At 45.3% G+C, this 17,662-nt stretch overlaps 1 protein-coding gene across 1 annotated transcript; it reads left to right on the forward strand.

Annotated features, from left to right (window-relative positions):
• Positions 1–365: 365 nt before the first annotated feature.
• commd3 (COMM domain containing 3) lies at positions 366–17,395 on the forward strand. Its single transcript, XM_086102280.1, has 14 exons — positions 366–482; positions 1,310–1,365; positions 1,869–1,981; positions 2,061–2,147; positions 3,829–3,939; positions 13,485–13,597; positions 14,029–14,280; positions 14,756–14,867; positions 15,218–15,281; positions 15,353–15,387; positions 16,725–16,785; positions 16,882–16,938; positions 17,032–17,085; positions 17,250–17,395. The coding sequence occupies exons 7-14, from the start codon at positions 14,142–14,144 to the stop codon at positions 17,307–17,309; spliced, it is 582 nt and encodes a 193-aa protein (XP_085958406.1). The 5' UTR covers positions 366–482; positions 1,310–1,365; positions 1,869–1,981; positions 2,061–2,147; positions 3,829–3,939; positions 13,485–13,597; positions 14,029–14,141; the 3' UTR covers positions 17,310–17,395.
• The last annotated feature ends 267 nt before the right edge of the window (positions 17,396–17,662 follow it).

A 17,662-nucleotide genomic window follows, 5' to 3' on the forward strand; every position in this document is an offset into this window, starting at 1 on the left:
AACACCGGAAATTTTTAAAAAAGCATATCCAGTATTTCTTCTGTTGGCAGAAAGAGCTGAAAAACTAACATGAAATCAAGCAGAGAAACGTATGACAAAAACGTTTCATGGTAGCACAAGAAGATTGAGTCTCATACTCATTTAAAGATTTTTTTTAAACTAACAACATTTTCTTAAATGGTTTGACTTGTGCACGCAACGCATACGCACAAACACACATGTCAACTTTCAGGTCATTTATGAATTGGAAATGTTCATGTAGGTGTGTACGTATTCGTGTGAATGGAATTTATATTTTCAGTGCGATTGGAAAGCTTCCCGTCTCGGCTCCGGGCAAGTAGCGACGTCCTACGGGGGACTCGGCGGCGTTTCCTCGGCGAGCCTGCCTGCAGAGTGACGCCCCGCGCGGTACAGCCTGCCGTCTCTCACCCGCTGACTCCGGCTCGCATAACCGACCGGAGAAAATCCGCGAAACAACATCGGTGAGTTGGAGACCGGCGGGTGAATAAATATGCTTTAATTCGGCAGTTCACAAAACAAAAACATAAACGTGACTTCGTTGTGCGGTTTTGTGTCGTCTGCTTTTCCCCTTTCGGAAGGGAATTGCACCCTGGGGCAAACACATCACGATTGCCGTCGTTCGTCACGTTACCACAAAAAAGCGAAAATAACAACTGCGAATGAATAATAAGAGTAACCTTATTAACGCCTGCGCTATTTGTTTGTTATTTGTTATAAAAAGCTTGTGCTCGCATAGCTGACCGTGTGATGAGTTCACAGTCAACCAAGAATCTGTAAAATCCAGGTTTGAAAGAATACGAAGGTTGATTTCATGATCAGTGAGCTGTGAGTTGACGTTGGTATGGCAGCCACTCCAAATAGCAGATTAGTGTGTTCTACAGTACTCTAAATCCGTCATGGCGGTGGGAATAAGACGCATGGCTGCTGTCTTTCATGGCGACCTGCTGTCTGCTTTGAGGACCATCAAGCAGGAGGGCAGTGAAACCACATGACCCACCACCCCAAGCCCCCCAAACAGAAAGCCACTGAATTATGTATCAATTCAATTAAAATCGACCAGAAGCCCTCGCTCTTCTTTTACACGCACGTTTTCCCTATTTATATTTATTTTTGATGTTTTGCAAATGTGGCAACAAACAAACCTTTTGAGATGAACATATTCAAATGGTGCAATTCACTTTTTGTCCACAGTGTAGTTTCACTTTCACGTGAAGTCAGTGATAGAAAACGGATGGATTGAGGCAACTGACGATTGGCCAATGTTATAATCCTGTTTCTTGCATCCCAGTGAATGGAGTGGCGAGGTACTCCATGTGTGGACAGGCGGTGATGGCAGAGATGAATGTAAGCCCGCGGGTCTATAATGAATGTGACGGGATATAGATGTGAGATGAGCTCTGGTTTTTGATCATCAAGTAAAAATAGATCAGTCACAGGCAGATCATTACTGATAATTACTTCCAAGTGATTGGCCGTACGTGAGGCTCTATTCTCATTATGAACTCTTCCAGGCCTCGCATGCTGTGGGACTCTCGTGTGTGTGTGTGTGTGTGTGTGTGTGTGTGTGTGTGTGTGTGTGTGTGTGTGTGTGTGTGTGTGTGTGTGTGTCCGTGTCCACGCCACAGCACCGCCACATGAACGATGGGCAGAGAGGGATGTGTTCTTAATTATTTCCCCCTTTTTGCCAGTGTTGTCAGGTTGAGAAATTTCATTTTAGTATTCATCAAACAGCAGCGGGTTCCACACGCATGATGATATGGAAAAAATGCTGTCATCTGATTCCACGCACCCACCTGTGCATGTATGTATGTGTGCGTGCCCTTTTCTGATGATCTAATAAATAACAGGGAAGGAGCCGCGGGAGGTGGGAGCATCCTTACACTTTTCCACGCATTCATCTAAAAAACAGCTTACGAATGACCGCGCCTCGCTTAGCGACACTGCAGTGGATCAGAAGGAGGTGCGCGCCACTTTACAAAGTGGGTATGGCAATTGCTCGGTCTTGCCTAATATTGACAATTGTTCCTTCTTTGTTGCAGCGGGAAAGTGGAACCCATTCACATTCAGTTTATGTTGTCGTCGCTTATTCTTGGGACGTGAAGATTCTTACACTCGATTTCCTAAAGGTAAGGCCTTCATCAAGCACAAAGTTGAATTTTAATCCCCGAATCTGTTGTTCAAAGCTCAGAAACAAGACACGATAGAAAAAGTTAGAAGAAGAGGAAAATGAGCAGAGTTGAATTGCACGACAGCAATGTTCCTTGTAAAATATTTGAGACATTTCTTAGAAGTGTGTTGCATAATGGTGATTACAACAGGACAACCACAAATGTAGATAACCCAGAAACGTCTTTTTTTTTTTGTCATAAAATGCAAAATATTGTGTGGAAGCCACACCCAGAACAATGAATCAACTTTGCAATGTTGTTATTTATATTACAACTTCATATTATAACATTGCAATAGAAGGCAATTTTCAAATTGCAAAGGCTGCAATTAGGTCCCCTAAAAAAAAAGAAGGAAATATCTAAAATGTGAAAATTGTTCAACTCATGTGTCTCGGATTTTGTCAATCAGTACTTTGAAGGCAAATACAAGTCTGCCATTGGTGCCCCCGCATGGCGCTACGACCAAATACCAGAACACACAAGGAGACGGGAGATTGAGAAAAAAAAAAAGGATGGCACCTAGACTTTTGGAAGGAGTAGAAAGAAAACAGTTTCCATGAGTCTCCCTCGTTCTTGAGCTGTCGACAGTTATTAGCGGCGCAGATCTTTAAGCTAATCTTTTAAAAGTCCCATGGTGACATTGGAAATGGCCGGAGGAGATGCGGAGAGGGGGATGGAAGAGAAAGGCGGTATGAAAGGGAGGAAGGGGAGGAGAGAAACTCAATCTAAAGCACCAGGTGCACCTTTTGTCTGCATAATCTCCCAACCCTTGAGACGGCGCGCACACCGGTCAACGTACATGACCTCTCATGCAAACGCGCCTGGCGCTTGGTGGAACCACACCTTCACCAGATTGGACTTCACCGGCGTCCGCGTGAGCGCCAAAAGAGAGAGCGCGCCCGCGCTCGTCTGCGCGGCTGACACATGTGAACACTTATTTCGTGCACGTGTGAAGCGTCGAGCATATTGGTGGCATTCCTGCCGCACAGCTGCACCTCACTGCTACCTCTAATTGGCACTTATCTCACCGGTACATCCAATTTGCACTTACAAGCATGATGTAGTCAGTCACTGTATTCAGTGATGATTTATTTCTTGGGATGACACGTGACTCCACGTGTGTGTGTGTGTGTGTGTGTGTAGGAACAACCTAGCAGGGGAGGCGGTGGCAGTAGCAAAAACCATTTAACAGCGTGTGCGCATTCTAGGTATTTCCTTCATGTTTCTCAGGGGGGGGGGGCACAAACATGCATGGATGCCTTTCAGTCGACAGCATGGGAAACACAAAGGTCGGCGATTGGAATGAGGCATCTGAAAGCTTGGGATGGTAAGAACCTTGGTTTGCGCGTAAGAAGAAAAACACGCCCTTGAGCAACATTAGAGGCCGCGTTAATCAATGGCTCTTCCGGGGGCCAGACCGAGCAGAGCAGCCCTCGTCTGGCCTCATCCCTTAAGCCGTCGTCCTAAACTCGTTCAAAGCCTCAAGTGGCGACGCAGCCAAGGACAGAGCAGACTGCTCATTGTGATTTCATCTCACTTCTTGCTCGAGAACAAACATCAAATACGGCCTTCTTATCAAGTCCCGCCCTCCTCTAGCTATCACCAATCAATACCTCCCCTTTTTGTGTGCGCCAAACAGGTCCGTGGGCTGTGCTCGCTAAGGTGAAAGGTCAGGTATGACTCCAAAATGGCCGATCCCAAATAGGCGAGGAGCAGTTGTGATCGTCGCTTCCCATGTCCACATCATCAGGTACGTCTGCGCAATGACACGGAATGCTTGACAATCTCGTGGGGCGTCGCTATTGACCAGGGTTGATCCGTCCGTCTCGGGGCCGCTTCATGTTGCAGTTTTGACGATTGTTGATAGCATGCAATAGGTCGACTTTGAATCGTCTCTTTGCAGCTTTGAGGGTTTGATCGGTCTATCCCGGCTGACTTTTGCCCGAAGTCAGCCGGGATAGACCGAAGCTCCCCGAGACTCTGCAATATCGAAAATGACCACATTATGGACAGTGATGCAGGGATAAACCAATGCCAGCCCATTTGCGAATGGATAGGTTTGATGAAACGTGGAGTGTTCAACGAAGGGAATGACGGTCAGAATTCGGCGCGGTTTTCGATCCGCGTCTTTGACTGCGTGGCGGTCGAGCAGGTGTTCCCAATGAAGTGGCCGCCTAGCCTGCACCTCCTGTCGGTGACAAGGAAGAGATGCAAGGATTCACGCGGAGGCGAGGGTGACGTGACACTGATGTCCCCGCGTCTCCTCCCGATGTCTGGGAGAGAGAGAGGGAACGGTAGAGGGAGCAAAAAGTGAGAGGTGGGGGGGGGCAATCCTTTGTTCTGTCAAGGACTTAACACAATCAGAGAGTACAGTGTGTCAGGAGCACACAGGCATATATCAACTTCAATCCCTTTTTAATGAAAAATCCTGCCCTCTCTAATATGTGCAAATTAACCTCTCTCGCTCTCTCTCTCTCGCTCTCCCTCTCTCGCTTCTGCTATCTCTGTCTTTTCTGTACCCATTTCCAAAATGTGACACCCCTGGCACGCGCAACTCAGCGATTCTACTGAGGTCACACATTAAAAACTTGAGGAAAAAAAAAACCTCTGCAGCCAATTTAAAATGAATCCACTGTCTTTTTTTTTTTTTCTGCGCTTTTCCCTGAGTGTCAGCTAAGGTTATGGTGCCTTTCCAGAGGGGGCGGCTTGCAACGTTCTTGCCCCCGCTCGCTGATTGTGTTTTAAAAAAAAAAAGATGACTAATGAGGACTTGTTCAGAAGGGACACGGCGGCTGCTCTGTGCGCGCATGCCGGACCCAACGAGGCCCCCGGCCCTCATGGATTTCCTGGTATGGAATCTACAGTACCCTCCCACCCCACCCGTTTTGCCCTGCAGGAGGTCCGACTGGCCCAAACACTCCCTCCCCCTCTCGCTCCACACACGCATAGACACTTTGCTAATTGGTGGAGGCTGCTTTGGGTCAAAAGAAGCCGTCATCATTCTGTTCGATATGTCGGCGGTTAAAGTGTCGATTGGGATTGGTTCGCGGAGCCGGGGGGGGTGTGATGACATGAACATAGAAATATACAAATATTCAGGGTTTAATACGAAGCTGTGGTGAACCGCAAGCGGCTTACGAGAGGGGCGGGATGCAAATCCGTCAAGTGGGAGCGCTATGATAGTCGTAAGCGATGCTAATTGCGTCCGACATAAAATACCTGAGGACGCGGGGGGGCCTGCGGCACCGGCGGAGGGTGGGAGGGTCCGCGCATGCAAATCACAGCCATCGACAGCTTGTGATGAAGTGAGAGGTGCTGGCAAAAAACAGTGTGTGCCGTTACCATGGAAGCCACTTTCACCTCCCGGGCCCCGAAGAGAAGAGATGGCGGAGAGGAGCCCGAGAGAAGGAGAACACAAAGAGCCAGAGGAGAGGCCGTAGGAAGAAAAAAATAGTCGCCCTTTGGTCCAATCGAATGACATTGACAAGCTTTCCGGTTTCCGAAGCAAAGTTGCCGCATGAGCTTTTCTTGCTTCCGGCCACTGCTTTGCATGCTTTGGACCTCCTTTTCTTTCGACGTTGCAGTTGTGAGCAGCCTCCACAAAAACAACAACACAAAAACCCCTCTGGCTTTTTTTCCACTCATTGTCACAGCGAGCCATCAATTAGAAGAAAATCATACAAAGACGGGACGAGCAAGCGGTTTGTTCCTTGGAATAAGAGAGAGCGCGTCGCTCCTGCTCCGGCATCCCTTTTGAGACTTCTTTGGAAGCTCCTCAGATTTGTTTTCAAGTCTTGACATGGCCTGGCCCCCCACCCCACCCCTCGGCGCTCCCGCCCGATGCCTCGGGTCTGCCGACCGGGCGCCATATTAGAGGTAGCGACAACTAAGCCCCCTCGCCGCCCATCTTTAAGAGTCGTCGCAAAACTCGTTTGTATTCTTTGGCTTTTGACTCGGCGGGCATGAGACTTGCTTTGAAGTTTCTACCGTCGTCGTTATTCATTTCTTGTTTTATTGTTGGTTGTATGAATTCTTTTTTGCTCCCTGTACGGCGCTTTGCGTACAGCGGTGGTTGTTTTCAAGCGCTCGAGGAACACAGCTGAGTTGAGTCGAGTCGACGGAAGAAACCTTTGCCGATGTTTTTCATTCAGCGTGACGTCCGATGTCCACTTGATGAATGATTAAGCATGACTCAAGAAATTGAACATTGTGTGACACACAACGGCATAAGTGAGTCATCTTTGCCAAATGGAAAGTGTTTCCGGAGATAGCAGCGAGTTCCATCTCCAAAAGGTCAGGTTGGGGACCGAGGAGTTGTTGTTTTTGACCTCGCTTACCACATTTAGGCGCAACCGTGACGGGCTTTCTTAGAGCGGGCCCCCTGCGTCTGAATGGTGGTGAGTGGAAGGAGCGTCTCCGCTGCTCCGAGAAAGGTCAGACGAGCGAGTCCTTTGCAGCGATGTTAGTTTTGAAGGCTGCCCAAGGAGGCTACGGGAGGTAATAAGAGGAAAAAGATGCCCCCCACCACCACCACCACCCCCACCCTCCTCCTCCACTTCCTCTTTCAAAGCTCCATTAGACCAACTGGTATCTCTCTGGGAAAATTGATTTTCCCCTTGCAGTCCTCCTTTTTTTTCTCTCTCTCTTCCAAGGTTCCATTTGAGGCTTGTTTGTGCAATCTCGAGAGCAGTTGGAGAAAATGAGAATAGTTTGCGCGGACTTGTACTTGCGCGTCTCGGTTTGGATCTCAACTCGGACGTCGGCGAACGCGCAGAAGAGAAGGCCGCGGGATTTCTCTCGTTTTGTTTTGTCGCCGCCTAATCCTTTGCTTCCTCATTCTTGGTGTCTTCACCGTCGTATTCACACTTCCTCCCCCCTCGCGAGAGCCGAGACCCGCATCAATGTGCCATTGATTTTCCTATCAATGAACATTAGTATGGATCAGAATGCAGCTTGCCGCCGCGCCCCCGAGTCTTACAGACGCGCACATGGACACCGGTACATACAAATGCACGTAGATGTCAAATGGAGGTCTGCACCCCCCCCTCCCCCCGACTGCATCGCTGCACAGTGCAACAAAGGAGTAAAGAGCCCGAGAAATAAAGCAGGGTGGTCTTGACAATGGAGAGGTTCTAGTCGAAAGCACAGCAGCCAATCAATGGGAGGCATGACAGAAAGGCTCGGAAATGAAATCAGACTTGCTGTTTGTTGCGGCGCGCACGGGAAAGCGCTCGCCGCTCAAGCGGCAGCGTGTCGATTCACTGCGGAATAATCCAGTGCGGTGGTTCGAGCAGCCTGGATAATAATGACCACTAATCACGACGGCGAATGGGACGGACGCCGCCTCGCGCGCTCCGTCTCCCTCGCGGCCGCTGGTTGCGTTCACCCCGCTCGCTCTGGCGGCCATTTGTGTCTCTTCTCTCACCCGATAATAGGCTCCCAGTCAGGTGAAGATTGACACTTCTGGCCCTTTCTTTCGTGTTCTTTCCACATCGGTGGCCATATTTGTCTTCCATTGAGGAAAGAAACTTGCACGTGTGGCGCAGCCGTCTGAAAGTCCTCCAACGATTCGCAAGCAACAACTTGAATGCGCCGCGTGTTAACCACACGCTAATTCTGTGCACCGACCGAGGATATCCCCTCCAACAAGTTTTGGGTTGGATTTGCTCCATCTTCTTTCACCAAGTGGTTGCACAGAATAAAATCATCTGGCTCCAGGCACATATTTTAAGTTGACTCGACGTCCGCCATTTGGTTTTTGCGCAGCCAGCTGACGAAAGAAAATGGAGTCCATTCAACAGTACAGGAAAAAAAAATCTAGTTGGCACACAGAACATACGAACATGGAATTTCTCTGGATTTCATACAAAAGTGACTAGGAGAACACTTAGCTGCCAGCTTGGTGCTTTTCCAAGAATTCCGATGATTTCAAACAAAACGAAAGGCATTGCTTTTGTAACTATGGATGAGATTCTAAAAATCCGACAGACTATAAAGGATTTAGATTTATTTTTGATGATTTCTTCACAAAACATAACTTTGTGGAACAGAGACCTGATGGATGTAGAATACGTTGGATCTTTCTAGCAATGATTTTTTTCGGAGACTTCTTTCAAGAGTTCAGAAAGATTTCTACAAATTGAACCACACTAACAAGCCCAAATGTAAAAGCACGTGATCTAGGATTGCTCCTTTTGAGCCTCTTCTCGTGACGATTCAGTCGAATTTATACATGAAACATCCTGTAATTAGTACAAAAGCTGTCTGTCGGAGGATTTTCCTGCGAGAACTAAGGTTTTGCCAGTTGTCAAAAAAACAAACCAAAACAGATGTGTGGTTTAGAGAATGAATTTGCTTGATTTACTCCTGCCTTAGTTTTTTTAATATCATCCCAAAAGTAGCATGATTGAACTGCTGGAAAACAAACACAAAAGCTCTGGAGATTGTTCTCTGAAGGATTTCCTTGGATTTTGTTCCAAAAAAGAAAACGCAACAATAATCAAAAATAATGTCGAATTGGCTCACGGCTACAGCAATTGAACCTGTTCTTGGGAACAGTTTCAAGGATTCCATGAAAGTAACTAGGAATTGCTCTTATAATAACAATTTTGGTTCGTGGAAAGAAGAAAAACGCATTCAAACACAAAATTAAGTTTTATTGATTTTTTTTTTTTTTTTTGGGCATGACTCTCCACTAAATTGCCAAAAGATCTCGGTGTCCTCTTGGAGAGGAATCTGTCCGAAATGGTCATGTGTCGTCAATTTTGCTCACGTAGAACCAAGGAAGGCCTTGATGGAACAAAGGGACATCCTTCTTTGGGAGTACACACATGAAAGTTGATCCAGGGTTAAGAACTCCCTCCCCAATCCCACTTGAGTAGACAGAAACCAGGAAGCCTCGGGCCGTCCGTTGCAGTGCCTGATTGTAAAGTGTTTCTAATTTAGGCTTGCTGATCTTTCCCTCACTTTGTGTGTGTGTGTGCGTGTGTGTGTGTGTGTGGGGGGGGTATATATTTACAGAGTCTGTGTACTATGTGTACTGTGCATGTATGAAGTATAAATGTGTGTGTGTATTTATGTATGTATATGGTTATACGTATATGCGTAGATATGTGTGTTTATGTATGTGCATTTATTGGATTGGATAAACTTTATTGTCAAATGTACCGGATGTGTAATATATCGCACAGATGAAATTTCTTCCCTCTCAACATAAAACATACTATATACTGTATATATACAATATAAGCATGTGTGTGTGTGTGTGTGTGTGCGCGCATGTGTGTGTGTATATATACTGTATATATTATATATATATATATATATATATGTATATTACACACACATACTGCATATACATTTGTAAATAGTTTTTAAAATTTCATTTTATATATTTATAAGACTTTTTACGAGTTCTTACACATTCAATCATATAAATATATAGAGAGAATTGCAACTTTACATACGTTTACCATAAAATCAACCACACACACACACACACACACGTAATTTCTAGAGCTGAATTAGATTTTACAAAGGGCACACTGTCTGAGGTTTTCACCCGTGGTCAGGCACCATTTGAACATAATATTTGGAGTCTCCTAAACGTGACGATTGCAGCACATTGAACAGATCGAAATGAACTTTGGGGGCATCGAAACGCCAACCAAAGGCGGAACGCGAGGCGGTGAGGCAGGCAGACCGCGAGCTGAAGGGCGACGTGCGAGAATATGGCGTCGACTTGGGGAAAAACGAGCAAACGCTGCACGTATTCATTAAGACGTTTGGTCCGCGGATGCGCGCACGAACATGCCGGCGTGTTCCTCCGCTGCCAGTCGTTCGTTTTCGGCGTCAACAATAACCGATCCTTCGGCGGGTGTCCAGCCGAGGATCGAGCGACTTTCCGCGGCCGCGGGGCGCAGCAACGACCGGCAGGAAGCTGCTTTTCCCCGGCAGAGTGGAGCAGGAACTGCCGGCTCTGCTCTGCTGCTGGCTCCGAGAAACACGCACGCAGACTGACTAACTAACTAAATAAATAGATATAATTATATACACACTCGCGCACAGCATTTTGGATGTAATTTAACGCGCGTTTTTGTTCTCTTGTTCAATCTGATGGAGAGGAATATTCTTTAAAAAGTCCATTAAAAAAAAAAATCAGACGTGCAACCTAACACCATCGAAGACAATACTAAACAACAAAATAAGAAATAATACATTTTTTTATATCATGAAATACCTAAATGTAAAGTATACTAACATTATTTGATATTGGATATATTGTCCAGCGTAAAGAGTGGGGTTTTATCGAGCACAAAGAAATGGCAAACAGTTTACACCCCCAGGTAATTGTTACACGTTCTGTCCATTTTTAAGGCATGTATCATTTGTTGAAGATGATGACAAATCGTTGTACTGTCGTGACAATCGCATAGAATCCAAAAGGCTTTGATGGTCTCCAACGGGCAATATGTTGTTGACTGACCTCATCAATAACCATCGAGCCCAATTCTAATGATCCGAAACAACATTCAGTTGCCTTTCAGGCTGAAAACAAACAAACCAAAAAAGAAATACAGAGGGAGAAATGTCCAATAATATATGAGACGTATATGCATGAATTTAGGTCTCGTCAAAAACAAAGCTTCAGCCCCTTTTTCATTCCCTGACTTCTTTGTTCCCCTCAGATCTCATGACACGCCCAACACTGCCACCTGGCGCCCACTCGGTTTCACGTCAGTGCGCGCTTCCTCCCGCCCAGAGCACACCGAAATGTTTCGACATCCCAATGCCCCCCAAATATGACACCGTTCAACTGTTCACACCACTGTTTGTTTATACTATGCCTCTTAATTGTAGTCATTGCTCAAATATGACTTCAACGTGCATTATCATGCACGCACGCTATATGCACATTTAAATATTTTTTTTCATACACTACCCGTTGGTTGTGTCATCAATATGTCATATCGCTCGCATCTACTTCCCTCTTGGATGAATTCTGTTGTTGTATACTTGGACTACATTTATTCCTGAATGTAGGGCAACAACTGTATCTTTATTCTTCCTGCTTTGATTTTGGTCTCGTTTCCTTCACTTTCATTTTCCTTTTCTTTTTCACTTGCTGGTTGAGCGATCTCTCAATGGAGTATTCCTCATGTTCTATCTGCCTAACTAGCGAGCCGTCTTGTTGGGCGCGTTCTTGAGCAAGACGATGACCCCGGGGTGACCTCCGGGATGGTGTCTTCCTTATATCATCACATGATCACGAAGAACGTCACCGAATATCCTAAAGGCTTGCGAGACATGTTTGAATTAGTCCTAACTTGATCAATGGGGCCTTGACAGCCAAGATGCTCATTATTATGTCATCTTTCCAATCGCCGTTTGCACATTTGACGCAGCGAGCGCTTTCCATGAAATGGCACGCAGGCAGCATAAAAGACACACACACTCACACAACATCACGTGTGTTGCTTACCAAATGTACTTTTCCCACCTGTGTTAGTGATTTATATTTATGGAATTTTTTTTTCAAATTACGGCGATTACATGTTCGCGTAGTTTAGTGCTAAAGACAGCCTTGTAGTTATATCGCTGCTCCGTCGTAAACTAATGAATTATTTTTTTTTCTGTACCCCCGGTGGATTCAATTTCGCTTAGCCTATTATTAGAAGTGCTCTTAGCGATTGGTTATTCGTTTCAAGACTTGCTAAATGTGACAGTGCGTTTGTTGCGTCTGTGTGTGTGTGTGTGTGTGGCGTTGTGGCCTATGCGGTGGCGTAGAGGAGCTCTTTCGAATCATTTGGTTTCCCCTTAGAGAGGTGGAAACGTTTCCAGTAGCCTGCCGTGATCACTGCACTCGCCAAAAAAAAATCGGATTTAGTATCTCGTTTACTAGATTATTTAGTAGTGAGTGTATGGCCAAAGAAAAGTAAAATGCAGACCATAGAGTAGCATACCGTTTTTTTTTGCAAGTATACTTCACCCTCTTCGTCAGTACGCATTGTTGATGGAGATGAGAAACTAAAGTCAAATGGATTGAAATGAAATAGCCCACGTCGACAAACTGTCATTCTACTTGGTAAATGCTACTGCTGCGTTCAAACCCTATTCCCACCTTTTTTTTGGGGGTGTGAACAATTGTCACAGGACAATAAATAAAAATATATGATCAAAATATATTTTTCAATAATCGGTTTGCACAACCCATCGTTTATTTATGATGGCATTATCTCATTAACTCAAAACACTCGAGGGTTTTTTGGCCTACTGTCAGTAACAGAAGGACATCATGGCCTAATGAAATCTTTTTTTTTATTAGTGCTTAAATTCAGTGCCTCGTATAAAAGGCTCGCAGTTTACCTTTTAGACTTCGGAGGAGGGCAGTCATCTTTTTATTGGTCTCAATTATAGTCCACGCTCATCTCACCGTCATTTGCCCTCACGCTTAGGACAACGTTGCAGGTTTTTGTTTTCAAATTAATGAAGAATCATTTAAGAATGGCGATGTGTCACGCGAGTGGGAACATGCCGTTTTTGTGTACTAATCAATCGCGTTTGCGGGCGCGCTTTGGCTCAGCAGAAAGCTGAGAAGACGTGAAAATAAAACCCCGGTGGAGATGTGGGCGTAGTCAAAAGAGCAAAAACTGAACTTTGGACAAAGTTCTGAAGGTGCAAATCACACCAACAACTCGTGGAATAAGACACCATTACAGCGTGCAGATTTAGCAACTAATAATTATTTTGGGCAATCTACAACTTGAGAAACAAGTTAAACGCTCACTGGATTAGTTAAGGAAGAACATCACTTGATGCAGAAAAGGGAATTTCCATCTTGAGGTCAGTCTTCCAGCCTTTTTTTCTTAACCCAGCCATTCCATGCATTTCATTCCGTTGTATGGTAAATTGAAGCGTTTAGGGACCTCCCTAACTCCGCCTGATGAAATAGCTCTCAAGTTGGAAACTCAAGATGCACTGGAAATTTCTGAATTGATCAGCTTCGCTCGCAAGCCGTTTGTCATCCAGACCGCGCCACCTTTTGACTCCAAGCCCCATCTCTTCACTCTCCCTGAGCATGAGACTTTTTTTTTGTTGTTGTTTTAATATAGAGCTTGTCATGTACAAAATGTGACACGGTATACTGCTCAAGAGCATAGCATGTCACGTTCAAATGTCGTAGGAACTCCCACGGACAGGACGACACTCCCACAACCAATGCTCAACTTCATGAATATATTTTTGACGCTTTTATTGGTATGATTTTGAACAACGAGTGTATTTGTGTGCCTGTAGTTTGATGTGTATTCTAGCGACAGACGTCACCTGGTTGAGTTGAGGCACCTGTACGTGAAGCCAAACTGTGGAAGGGGTTCTACTCTCTGGACATGGATTTGACACTTTTGTCCGTAAGTATGATTGAGAGTCGCCCCCCCCCCCCCCCCAAAAGAGAATATATATACCATCACTTAAATCTTAACTACAAGTGATCTGTTGCTGAGTGTGTGTGTGTGTGTGGGGGGGGGGGGGTAAATCACATCATCTCACATTTTGGTTCGAATTTTAAAAATGCCGTACGTGCTTCCAAAGTGAAAGACATTTTATAATCTAACATGTTATATTTTCTATGACACGCCATTGGCAGGTGTAGCTAATAAAGTCTCTGGAGTGTTTTTAGGTTTTCATGTAGAGTTGCAAAGCTGATCTATCCATTTGCTAAACTGCTTATCCTCAATGAGTATTCCTGGTGAGATTCGTATCCTCAACCTCAGAAATGTCAGGCAGAAGTGGAAAGACTTGTATTGTAATGTTCATATGTTTTTATTTGTTTGAACTAAAGAGCCGCAGCATCGGATTCCCCGGCGTGTGATCGCTGTCGCCCCGCACCCCAACCCCACGACGAGCCTGTCAGCTGATCCGTCACGTGTCTCTTTGGCCCCGCCCTCCCTCAAAATGGAGTTGTCGGATTCCGTGCAGAGAGGGCTCCGGTCTCTCGGCGACGAGTCCGCCGTGGACCACGCCACCTTCCCGGCTCTGGTCGACGTCTGCTTCCGCTCTCTGCTGTCTGCCGGTCGAGACGCGGGGTTGCTGGGTGAGCTGCGAGACACTCTTTTGTCTCCCACCGCTTCTCGCTCAGGGGAGACCCCTCCATGTAAAGCTGCGTGTCTGTGACTCGCGTTACATTAATGGGATTCAAACCCGGAAGTAGGTGTGAACAGTGACAAATCGACAGTCAAGATCGGTCGCTGTGAATCCAAGTCGTTCGTGTTTTTTTTTCTGGGGGGGGGGGCAAGCATGCATCGATTTCTAATTAGCGTTAAGTTCGCTGTAGCGGCGCCAAATGTTTTCAATCGTTCTCGTACAAACAAAACTCCCCTCCACACGGTTTGGGTGATGCAGCTGAAGGTTTTTACGCATGCAAATCATCATTGATTTCCATTCGAGACGTCAATCAGTGCGAGGGGAGCGCCGACCTGCATCTCACCGCAGCGTAACCGTCTTTTGTTGTCAGTCTGCTCGTTGTTGTTGTTGACGTCACGTCCCGCTTCCGGGTTCTGTCCTCTCAGAGGAGCCCAAACTGAAGCAAGTTGAGGGGGTCCTGCTGAAACGGATACACGCCGCGACCACCACATTCATCCTGGAGGCGGTCAGGCAAAACGCAGATGAGTCCTCGATCAGGTAAACGTGGCAGATAAATGAACACACTACGCCCGAAAGAACACTCCATCTGATCTGATTGAATGTGGAATCATTCTGGTGACAGCGTGGCGTGGAATGTGAATAGACCATTAACTCCGAAGCCGATTGATAGCTGATTTTGTCTGTGCTCAAGTTGTTAAGAAAGTGCGCTTCAGACAGCAAATGTATAAAAACTTGTGTGTTCAGGGAATACACCCTTGTTTATTTCTACAATCAACTCTACGTGGCCAAATCAGAATTAAATGAACTAAATTTCATGGACAGAAGTTCAATCATAAACTTGCATTCTGTCACTTTACATATATTTAAGTGTCATTTTCTCCCTGTAGCTCCTGCCTCGAGGATCTGTCGTTCAGTTTGGAAAGAATCGAAATCCTCTATAGCTGCTATCAGGTGAAGAGCACATCATTTCCTCATCATTGCCTTGCATACCTTGTATTTTATCTTCTCTGTTTTCTTCACAGAAGCACAAAAAGGAGTTAGAACGATTGTTGGCAAGGTAAGCCGTAGAAAGATCCGTCCACGCATTTTCGACACAGCTTATCCTCATTAGGGTCAGGGTCCGGATGAGCCGAAGCTGATACCAGCTGACTGGGCAAGTGGCGGCGGCGTACACCCTGCACTGTCGCCAGCTCGTGGCAGGGCACCAGTGATGGGTGAAGAGAGCAAATTGTTGTTTTGGTGGTTCAAGGAGGTAGAACTGCATCATCCAGATCTGAACACGTTTCGTGGCCTTGCAAATAACACACACACACAACTAAACAGGCGGCCCATGTCAACTGTCTGTCGTTTTTAGGATTATAATTTTTTGCGGGTCATGTCGCAGGCCGCTGATAAATGGAGGGTGGGCCGCAAATGGCCCCCGGGCCTTAGTTTGGACACCTTCTTTCATATGGTCAGCAGTAGTGTTCTGATTTAGAAGAGAATAGCACATTGTGAGCTGAGATGAGCACCCATTAGCCATTTTCCACAACTGAAAGTTTAAAAAAAAGTTTTTTGAAACTAGCATCTTCCAAATAAAAATCCTTGGACAGGAATTCATGTGGATTTGCTACTGGAGATATTTGGGCTTGTCATAGCTCAATCATTGTTCTGTTTTGGATAACTTTAAACTAGCGCCAGTATGAGCAAACGTGGTCGTTTGGGACAACATGTCTCAGTCACATGCAAAGAATGTTTTGAGTTTGATGATGGTGTCTTATTTTATTTGATTTTTTTCATTCAATTGAATCTTGAATTTTCAGTTCCAAGAAGGTAAGGAAAACAGCAATAATTTTGTCCTCGAACTATCAGTTGCAAAATCCACTGTGACACCTGACACCATTTCGTGAGACAATTTAGCCAAAGGTGCGGCAACACGCTCTCCATTTGATTGCTAATGACTGTATGAACACAAAATATGAAACTGATGTCAGCACAAAATCTATGAGAATTTGGTCTTTGATCCGGTACACGTGTTGTTGATACATGATGTATTTGATTCCAAAATGATATAAATGTGCAAAGAGGGTGACGTCAAGCTGCAGGTCTCCCCAGTTACGGTTATGTTTGCACATGTATACCATTATGTCGCTGTTGAGAGAGATTTGTAGCGGTTTCATCTTTTTTTTTTTTTGTTTAGTTGTTATTCAAATGAAGCAGAAAATACCATCTACATCCAGTATGAGGGATTGTTTCAATCTTTTCTTTCATGTCTGCCTGCGTTTTTCCTGACAACCTATCCGTCAATGTCTGTTAAGTCTATAGAAACTATCAATCAATAAGACTATATGTCTTGATCAATAATGCAAATGAGGGAGTGATGGCTTTAAAATTAATATTTGTATGTTTTCATAGCATTGGAAAGCAACCAGCTCACATTACTGACGTGTCATGGCGCCTCCAATATCATGTCAAGGTATGCGACCAAATATTTTGCCTCTCGATTTGATACAAATAATGAGCGGCGGCGGTGTCGACGACCATCTCACAATGTTGCTTTATCCCACGGCAGAATGGAGTGGTCGACAAGGTCAACGAGCCTTTCTACTTAATATCGCTCAACACGCAGGTAATGAAACAAACAAACATGCATCTCATGTGTTGTTTATTTTTGTTTGTTTTTTTACGTGAGTAATGAGGAAATGTTGGTGTTTTTGGTTAGAATAAAGGTAGTCCCGAGGATATCACCTTTACCTGCACCATGGAGCAGTTACAGGTATGCACCGGAACCGAACAGTCCACCTTAAACCGCTTCACTTCTTCCAGAAAAAAAAAGCAACTCATTAGAAGGCCATTTTTTCCTCTGGCTTCATGGCACTTGCAGCCTGCCCTGTTTGTATTCTTTTTCAAAGCGATACCTTTTCTTTTTTTCATCATCAGGACATGGTTGGCAAGCTGAAGGACGCAGCCAAGAGCGCAGAGAAAGCCAGTCAGATGTGATGATGACGATGATGATGTTTTCCAGCACTTCATCAGCATGTTTTTAGCCTCGTTGTGTTTTGAAAAAAATAAAAGTCCTAAATGTTCCCCCTTTGTGATTTTTCATTTGAATTCGCGCGATCGATGCACCCCACCCGGTGTTCGCGACGAGCGTGGACTCGTGGGTGACGTTCAAGCTCCTTTTGGGACGTAGCTCGGTGGTCCGGCGTCCGGCATTTCATCCCCTTGCTTCTTGTCAAAGTTTCACGAGCAAGTGACACAAGCTTCTGAACCGTCCACGAAGCGTAAGGACAGGAACACAGTGTTATCATTGTACAACCAATCAACTTAGACGTTTTTGCTTAAAGTTGATT

The sequence above is a fragment of the Hippocampus guttulatus genome, chromosome 21 (genome assembly GCF_054856545.1).
Source record: "Hippocampus guttulatus isolate MCC_2025c chromosome 21, RoL_Hgut_1.0, whole genome shotgun sequence".
In the NCBI taxonomy this organism is placed as follows: Eukaryota; Metazoa; Chordata; class Actinopteri; order Syngnathiformes; family Syngnathidae; genus Hippocampus; species Hippocampus guttulatus.